The sequence below is a fragment of the Loxodonta africana genome, chromosome 7 (genome assembly GCF_030014295.1).
Source record: "Loxodonta africana isolate mLoxAfr1 chromosome 7, mLoxAfr1.hap2, whole genome shotgun sequence".
Taxonomy (NCBI): Eukaryota; Metazoa; Chordata; class Mammalia; order Proboscidea; family Elephantidae; genus Loxodonta; species Loxodonta africana.
This window is the reverse complement of record NC_087348.1, coordinates 26,682,274-26,690,965: the sequence shown is the minus strand read 5'-3', so window position 1 is coordinate 26,690,965 and position 8,692 is coordinate 26,682,274. Positions and strand designations below refer to the sequence as shown.

General features: G+C 38.2%; 1 protein-coding gene across 1 annotated transcript; it reads right to left on the bottom strand.

The window, feature by feature from the left end:
• Positions 1-5,667: 5,667 nt before the first annotated feature.
• On the bottom strand, positions 5,668-7,046 carry LOC100674582 (olfactory receptor 10AG1-like). Its single transcript, XM_064289076.1, has one exon. It carries the CDS (start codon positions 6,607-6,609, stop codon positions 5,668-5,670), a length of 942 nt encoding a protein of 313 aa, XP_064145146.1. The 5' UTR covers positions 6,610-7,046.
• Between the last annotated feature and the right edge of the window lie 1,646 nt (positions 7,047-8,692).

Below are 8,692 nucleotides of genomic sequence, written 5' to 3'. Positions count from 1 at the left end.
ATTACAGACTGTAACAATGTCATTGATAAACTAAGTCAATGTTAGGTGTGCTCTTAACATGTTAATTCTCATAAAAAGTCTGTAAGGTTCTTTTTTTTTTTGTCAAATTTAAAAAGTGACAATTAAGGATTAAATAATTTTCCAAGTCAAACAAAAACTTAAGTGATGAAGGCCTAACTCAAACCCAGGTCTGGACATAGATCATAGGTAAGAACAAAAAAACCAAACCTATTGCTGTTAAGTCAGTCAGACTCATAGGGAACCTACAGGACAAAGTAGAACTGTCCATAACTTATCTAAGGGGTAGCTGGTGGATTTGATCTGCCCTATTTTGGTTAGCAGCCATAGAACCTAACCACTGCTCTAGCAGAGATTCAGAACATGGGTAGTGAGTTAAAATACTTGTATGTATGTGAAGTAGGAAAGATTATGCAAACTCTTTGTGTCTCTCTGTTTTGTTCATCTATAAAATAACATGAGAGCATTAACACTTTAAGTCCCAGCAAGCCCCAGAAGGTGAAGTACGAAGTGTGACCCAGGAGGAGGTAAGCTACACTTCAAAAGAACTGTGTGAATTTTCTAATATGTACAAACAAAAATCTGGGGAATATATGTGGTAATGCCTGGTGGACCCAAACTGCCAAAGTGTTCTCTGTAGAAAATCTTAAGCACTTTCATGGATTTCCATTGTACTTGGAATAATTCATATTTCTTCCCAGGAATTAAAAACTGTTGTATAACTTGGCCCCTACCTTTGTTTCCATGCTCATCTGCTAACACATTTTTTCCCCAGGCAATTGGCTGTTGAGGCTTCTAAGAATGTAAAACTTAATGGTCTTCTTTTGCTTTTTCATCTACCTAAAATAATTTTTAAATAGTTATGCCTTCTAGCTATTTAGGACTCAGTTCAAATGTTACTTCTTCAGAGAGGACTTTCCAGGTTTACCATGTCTTTGTTGTTAGGTGCTGTCTAGTTGGTTCAGACTCATGGGAACCTATATGCCACAGAACAAAACACTGCCTGGTCCTGCACCTTCCTTACAATCCTAATTATGCTTGAGCCCATTGTTGCAGCCACTGTGTCAATCGTCTCATTGAGGGTCTTCCTCTTTTTCACTAATCCTCTACTTTACCAAGTATGATGTCCTTATCCAGGAACTCATCTCTCCTGACAACATGTCTAAAGTATGTAAAACACCGTCTCGCCATCCTTGCTTCTAAGGAGAATTCTGGTTGTACTTCTTCCAAGTAGATTTGTTCATTCTTTGGTGGTCCATGGTTTATTCAATATTCTTTGCCAACGCCAAAATTCAAAGGTGTCAATTCTTCTTCGGCCTTCCTTATTCATTGTATAGCTTTCGTATGCACATGATGCGATTGAAAATACCATCGCTTGGGTCAGACAAACCTTTGTCTTCAAGGTGACATCTTTGCTTTTCAACACTTTAAAGACGTCCTTTGCAGCAGATTTGTCCAATGCAATGTGTCTTTTGAATTCTTGACTGCTGCTTCCATGGATGTTGATTGTGGATCCAAGTAAAATGATATCTTTGACAACTTCAATCTTTCCTGTGTTTATTATGACGTGGCTTATTGGTCCAGTTGTGAGGATTTTTGTTTTCATTATGTTGAGGTGTAATCCACACTGAAGGCTGTGGTGTTTGATGTTCATCAGTAGGTGCTTCAAGTCCTCTGCACTTTCAGCAAGCAAGGTTGTGTCATCTGCATAATGCAGGTTGTTAATGAGTCTTCTTCCAATCCTGATACCCCATTCTTCCTCATATAGTCCAGCTTCTCGTATTATTTGCTCAGCATACAGATTGAATAGGTATGGTGAAAGGACATAACCTTGACCTAAAACTTTCCTGATTTTAAACCACTCAGTATCCCCTTATTCTGTCCAAACAACTACCTCTTATTCTGTGTACAGGTTCCTCATGGGCACAATTAGTGTTCTGGAATTCCCAGTCTTCTCAATGTTATCCATAATTTGTTATGATCCACACAGTAGGATGCCTTTGCATAGTCAACAAAACACAGGAAAATATCCTTCTGGTATTCTCTCATTTCAGCCAGGATCTATCTGACATCAGCAATGATATCCCTGGTTCCACCTCCTCTTCTGCATTTGGCCTGAATTTCTGGCAGTTCCTTGTCGATATACTGCCACAGCCGCTTTTGAATGATCTTCAGCAAAATTTTGCTTGTGGGTGATATTAAAAATATTGTTTGATAATTTCTGCATTTGATTGGGTCACCTTTCTTGGGAACAGGCATAAATATGGACCTCTTCCTGTTGGTTGGCCAGGAAGCTCTCTTCCAAATTACTTGGCATTTCCAGGGCAGCATCTGTTTCTTGAAAGATCTCAATTGATATTCCGTCAATTCCTGGAGCCTTGTTTTTCGCCAATGCCTTCCATGCAGCTTGGACTTCTTCCTTCAGTACCATCGGTTCCTGATCATATGCTACCCCTTGAAATGGTTGAGCTTTGACTAATTCTTTTTGGTACAATGACTCTGTGTATACCTTCCAGCTTCTTTTGATGCTTCCTGCATCGTCTAATATTTTCCCCGTAGAATCTTTCGCTATTTTAACTCAAGGCTTGAATTTTATTTTTTGGTTCTTTCAGTGTGAGAAAGGACGAGCATGTTCTTCCCTTTTGGTTTTCTATCTCCAGCTCCTTGCATATGTCATTATAATACTTTACTTTGTCTTCTCATGCCACCCTTTGAAATCTTCTGTTCTGTTCTTGTACTTCATCATTTCTTCCTTTTGCTTTAGCTGCTTGACTTTGAAGAGGAAGTTTCAGATTATCCTCTGACATCCATCTTGGTCTTTTCTTCCTTTCCTATCTTTTCAATGACCTCTTACTTTCTTCATGTATGGTGTCCTTAAAGTCATTCCACAACTCACCTGGTCTTCGGTCATTAGCGTTCAATGCTTCAAATCTGTTCTTGAGATGATCTCTAAATTCAGGTGGGATATACTCAAGGTCGTATTTTGGCTCTCATGGACTTGCTCTGATTTTTTTCAACTTCAGCTTGAACTTGCATATAAGCAATTCGTGGTCTGTTCGACAGTCAGTCCCTGGCCTTGTTCTGACTGATGATATTGAGCTTTTCCGTTGTCTCCTTCCACAGATGTAGTCAATTTGATTCTTGTGTATTCCATCTGGTGAAGTTCATGTGTATAGTCACCATTTACACTGGCAAAAAAAAAATATTCAAGTCATTGAACTTGCAAAAGTTAATCATGCTATCTGCATCATCGTTTGTATCACCAAGGCCATATTTTTCAACTACCAATCCTTCTTCTTTGTTTCCAACTTTCACATTCTAATCACAAGTAACTATCCATGCATCCAGATTGCATGTTTGATTAATTTCAGACTGCAGAAGCTGGTAAAAATCTTCAATTTCTTTATCTTTGGCCTTAATGGTTGGTGCATAAATTTGAATAATAGTCGTGTTAACTGGTCTTCCTTGTAGGTATATGAATATTATCCTATCACTGACTGTGTTATATTTCAGGGTAGGTCTTGAAATGTTCTTTTTGATGATGAATGCAACACCATTCCTCCTCAAGCTGTCATTCCCGGCACAGTTTTTAGTAGACTATATGATTGCCCCATTCAAAATGGCCAGGACCAGTCCATTTCAGCTCCCTAATGCCTAGAATATTGATCTTTATGTGATCCATTTCATTTTTGATGATTTCCAATTTTCCTAGATTCATACTTGGTACATTCCAGGTTCTGATTATTAATGGATGTTAGCAGCTACTTCTCATTTTGCGTTGTGTAACATCAGCAAATGTACACCCCAAAAGCTTTAGTCCATCCACGTCATTAAGGTCGACTCCACTTTGAAGAGGCAGCTCTTCCCCAGTCATCTTTTGAGTGCCTTCCAGCATGGGGGCGCTCATTGTCTGGGGCTATCTCAGACAATGTTCTGCTGCTTTCATAAGTTTTTCACTAGCTAACTCTTACCAGAAGTAGACTACCCGGTCCTTCTTCTTAGTCTGTCTTAGTCTGGATGTCCCTACGTGTCTGTCAATTTGTTGTACTGTGGGGGCTTGCATGTTGCTGTGATGCTGGAAGCTATGCCATTGGCCTTCAGACACCAGCAGGGTCACCCATGGAGGACAGGTTTCAGCTGAGCTTCCAGACTAAGGTTTATCATAGAGACTATATTATTATTTTTATTCCACCAAGCACTACACTGAATCTATGCAAATGAAATGATGCGTAGCCTCCCACCATTTCACAGATCCTCACTCTCTCTCTTCAGAACTCATTGTTTGAGCATTGTTTGCCTTCTGTCTTGTCACTATTCCCTGAACAACACTGTATAACAAATATTTACAAAACATTTGCATTGTATTAGATATTATAAGTAATCTGTATTTAATTTAAAGTATATGGAAGTTTGTGCATAGGTTATATGCAAATATAGTGTCATTTTATATAAGGGACTTGAGCTTCCACAGATTTTGGTATTCCTAGGGGGTCCTGTACCAAATCTCCCCTGGATAACTAAGGAACATAGCATGGTATTAATTAATGGTTATTGCAAACCTGGTTTTTAAAATAGGTATCACAACCGTATGTACACTCATGGCAGTGAAATGTTTAGGCTAAGTAATATAACAGATTATACGTTACAACTGACTAAACTAAATTAGCCCAAGCAAAAATTCCTATTGAAGGAGGACATTGCACAATAAAATTACAGAATTACTAACACAGTGATTTGCTATATGCTAATATATGTATTTTTTAATATATATATATCGGAAATCCTCGTGGTGTAGTGGTCAAGAGCTACAGCTGCTAACCAAAAGGTCGGCAGTTCGAATCCACCAGGTGCTCCTTGCACACTATGAGACAGTTGTATTCTGTCCTATAGGATCACTATGAGTTGGAATCAACTCAACGACAATAGGTTCAGGTTTTTATTATATATATTACTTGTACAATTTGTGCAGAAAGTTCTGACAACATTACAAGAGATTTTTAACTTGGAAATGATTGTACTGTTTGGAAAGACAAGGTGTCTTAATAATCTAGTGCTGTTATACCAGATATACCAAAATTGTATAGCTTAACAAAGAGAAATTTATTTTCTCACAGTCTAGGAATCTAGAAATCCAAATTCAGAGAGATAATTTCAGAGGAAGCTTTCTCTCTCTGCTGGCTCTGCAGTAAGGTCCTTGTCATCAATCTTCCCCTGGTCTAGGAGCTTCTCAGTGCAGGGATCAAAGGACATGCTTCCATTCTGGTTCATCATTCTTCGTGGTAGGAGGTCCCTCTATCTCTATCCTAGCTTCTCTCTTTTATCACAAAATACATTGGCTCAAGGTACAACTTAATGTTGTAGAGTGAGTCCTGCCTCTCTAATCCTGTCTCATTTACATCATAGAGTTAGGGTTTACAACACATAGGCAAATCACCAAACCAGTTGTCTTCTAGAAGGTTTCGACTCAAATCACAAAATGGCAGACTATCAAGCAGTATTTAGAATCATAGCCTAGCCAAGCTGATGCACATTTTGGAGGGACACAACTAAACCATAACACAAGTTATGGTTAAAAGTATACAGCTGTTGAAATTTAATTAAAAATATGGAAGAAAGGAATTTTCATACATTACCTGATTCTTTAGTGAATTATTTACATAGCAATTTTCTCAGTGCTATTTTGACATCCTTATTTCTTAGACTATATATCATGGGATTAAACACAGGAGTTAGGATAGTGTAGAAAAGAGATAGCACTTTGTCATTTCCTTCTGAGTGTCTAGTATTGGGTCTTAAGTAGGCAATAATACCTGATCCAAAGAATAACATCACAACCATAAGATGAGATGAGCAGGTGGAGAAGGCTTTGGCTTGACTTGTGGCCAATGGTAACTTCAGGATGATGGAGATGATTTTACTGTAGGAGCCCAGTATCAACAGAAAGGGAACCATGACAAATAACACAGAAAGTATGTAGACCAACATCTCATTTACAAAGGTGTCCCCACAAGCCAGCTTGAGTATTTGGGGAATATCACAGAAGAAGTGGTTAATTTGTTTAGATCCACAAAAAGGCAGAGAGAAAATCTGATACGTCTGCCCTATCTGAACTGGGATTCCAGTGGCCCAGGAGCCAGTCACCAACTGGATACAGACCCTGTGGTTCATGACTAAAGGATAGTGCAGAGGGTTACAAATGGCCACATAGCGGTCATAGGCCATCACTGCCAGGAGCAAACACTCTGTGCTTCCGAACGTGAAGAAAAAGTACATCTGTGTAGCACAGGCAACTAAGGAAATTCTTCTTCTCTGGGTTCCTAGATTCATCAGCATTCTGGGGAAAGTAGTTGATACATAGCAGATTTCCAAGAAGGAAAAATTTGCCAGGAAAAAATACATAGGGCTCTGGAGAGCAGGATCCATTTTTGTTATGAGAACTATGGTGCCATTACTCATCAGGATAATGATATAGATGATTAAAAACAATCCAAAAAGAAACCACTGGAGATGGGGCATGTCAGCAAAGCCCAAGAGAACAAATTCCATCACTTCGGTTAGATTATCTTGTGGTGGTTTTACCTGATGATTCATCTGCGGAAAAGGTAAATTTACATGAGCATTTCCTTTTAACCTTCCTTATCTCTAAATCATATGGAGGTGTCTGGATTGGATTTTATGACCAATGCAATTGTTTGCACTTTAAGAATGATGCTACTTAAGTACATCCCACATCCTCCTGTTATATCACAGTAAACAGCCCCCTTAAATTTATTTTAAGATCATTTCATTATACTTTCAGAGCACAGCCCAGGATAGAACAAGCTATACCTAACTCAACAAGGCACTGGAGCAATTGGTAACTGCTGGAGATGGACCCTCAGCTTTGCCATCTAATCTCACTTTAAATTCATTACACATCTTGACAATCCTACTGTACTTCCCTATGCATTTTCTCAGTGACGCTTCTGAAAAACTATATCATAAAGTGTCTTCTAGCATACATTTTCAACTGCCTGTTTCAAAGTTCCCTTCTCCCATCTGTTCATGATTTTAAGCATATACCCAAACCATTGCCACTGAGTCGATTCCAACTCACAGCGGCCCTATAGGGACAAGTAGGATTACCACATAAGATTTCCAAGGAGTGGCTGGTAGACTTGAACTACCAACATTTTGGTTAGAAGTCAAGCACTTAACTACAGTGCCACCAGGTCACCTATAAGCATATAATATAGTTCATATTAGAGATTTAGAAAGAAAAGTGTGAGAATATTTCATTTTGCAGAGGAAAATACTACAAATGTCTTTTGGTAGGATGTTAAGTATACAGGATAAGATGATATTATTCAGGGAAATTGTTCTGAGAACATTGATTCAGCTACTAATAATAAATGTGGTCACCCTGGAAAAACAGGGGTAGCATGGAGGGTATTTGTTTCCCGTGTTTATATGTGGGACAGAAGGAGGAATGATATTGGGTGTTATACCCACTGTGATCTGCGCACCCAACATTATTTTTCTTGTTTCTAAAAAACAATTTAGATAACTGTTTCTAAACTCACTTTTCTTTAGATATAAAGATATTGAGACTCACTAAGTGTGGATAATTTAACCAATTGCATGTAGATTTTGATTGCAAATCAGTATCTTTTAATGGACTTGAGTTTGACTCCTTTCTCCACAATTTATTGTCATTGTGATATTAAGCTATTACTTAAAGTTTCTAGGCTTTACTTCTTTGTGAGAATTAAATGAGATAATGTTGGTAAAATGTATCCCCTACTTACCAATTTTAAACTGATTATTTTTTAGTATGGTTCTATAATTATGATTAAGATAATATATCCTTTAATCATGTAGGCCTAGAATTTAACAGATTGCCTATTTCAGTATTTGATAAAGTGGTTTTGAATTCCTGTTTTTGGTGATTGTTTTTCCCACTGTTTCCTTTCATCATCCTCAAGACAAGAACTAGTTAGTGAAACTCCTAAAGTGCAACATTTAAGGAGGCTCAGGGCCCTCCTTGCACTTGCACAATTCTGAAAGTGAGTGCCTTCTTAAATTTTGCAAAAGGCAAGGTGCCTCTTGTCTCACCCTGCTTTTCATCTCTCCTTCCTAATACGTTTGCACTTTGTCCACTAAGTAGAGAAGAAGTGTGGTGCCATGGTTTAAAAAAAGAAAAAAAAAAACATTGCTAAGGAGTCAATTTCAACTCATAGCTACACTGTAGGTCAGAGTAGAATTGACCCATAGGATTTCCAAGGTTGTAAATCTTTAGGGAAGCCAACTGCCATACCTTTATTCTGTGGAGCAGCTGGAGAGTTTGAACTGTTGACCTTTTGATTAGGAGACAATCACTGAACCACTGTGCCACCAAAGCTCTGTGCTATGGTTATAGAACAATATCTCCCAGATAGACAGAAATTGAACTATAGCTCCAACACCTACCTGTGTGATGACTTCATGTAAGTTAACTAATCTTTCCATGTCACATTTTGCTCAGCTGTAAAATGACTAGCAACTATATCAACATTTAGTGGTGTTGAGTGAATCAAATCATTTAATATAATTAAAAAACCTTGAAGAAGCCCTGACATTTAAAAAACCCTCTTATTATTGTTATCCATTGTTGTCCTAGGAAACCCTGTTGGTGTATTGATTAAGGAATACGGCT

Excerpts from the sequence above, each read along its gene's own strand:
- LOC100674582 (XM_064289076.1), bottom strand. The coding sequence starts at position 6,609 with ATGAATCATCAGGTAAAACCACCACAAGATAATCTAACCGAAGTGATG.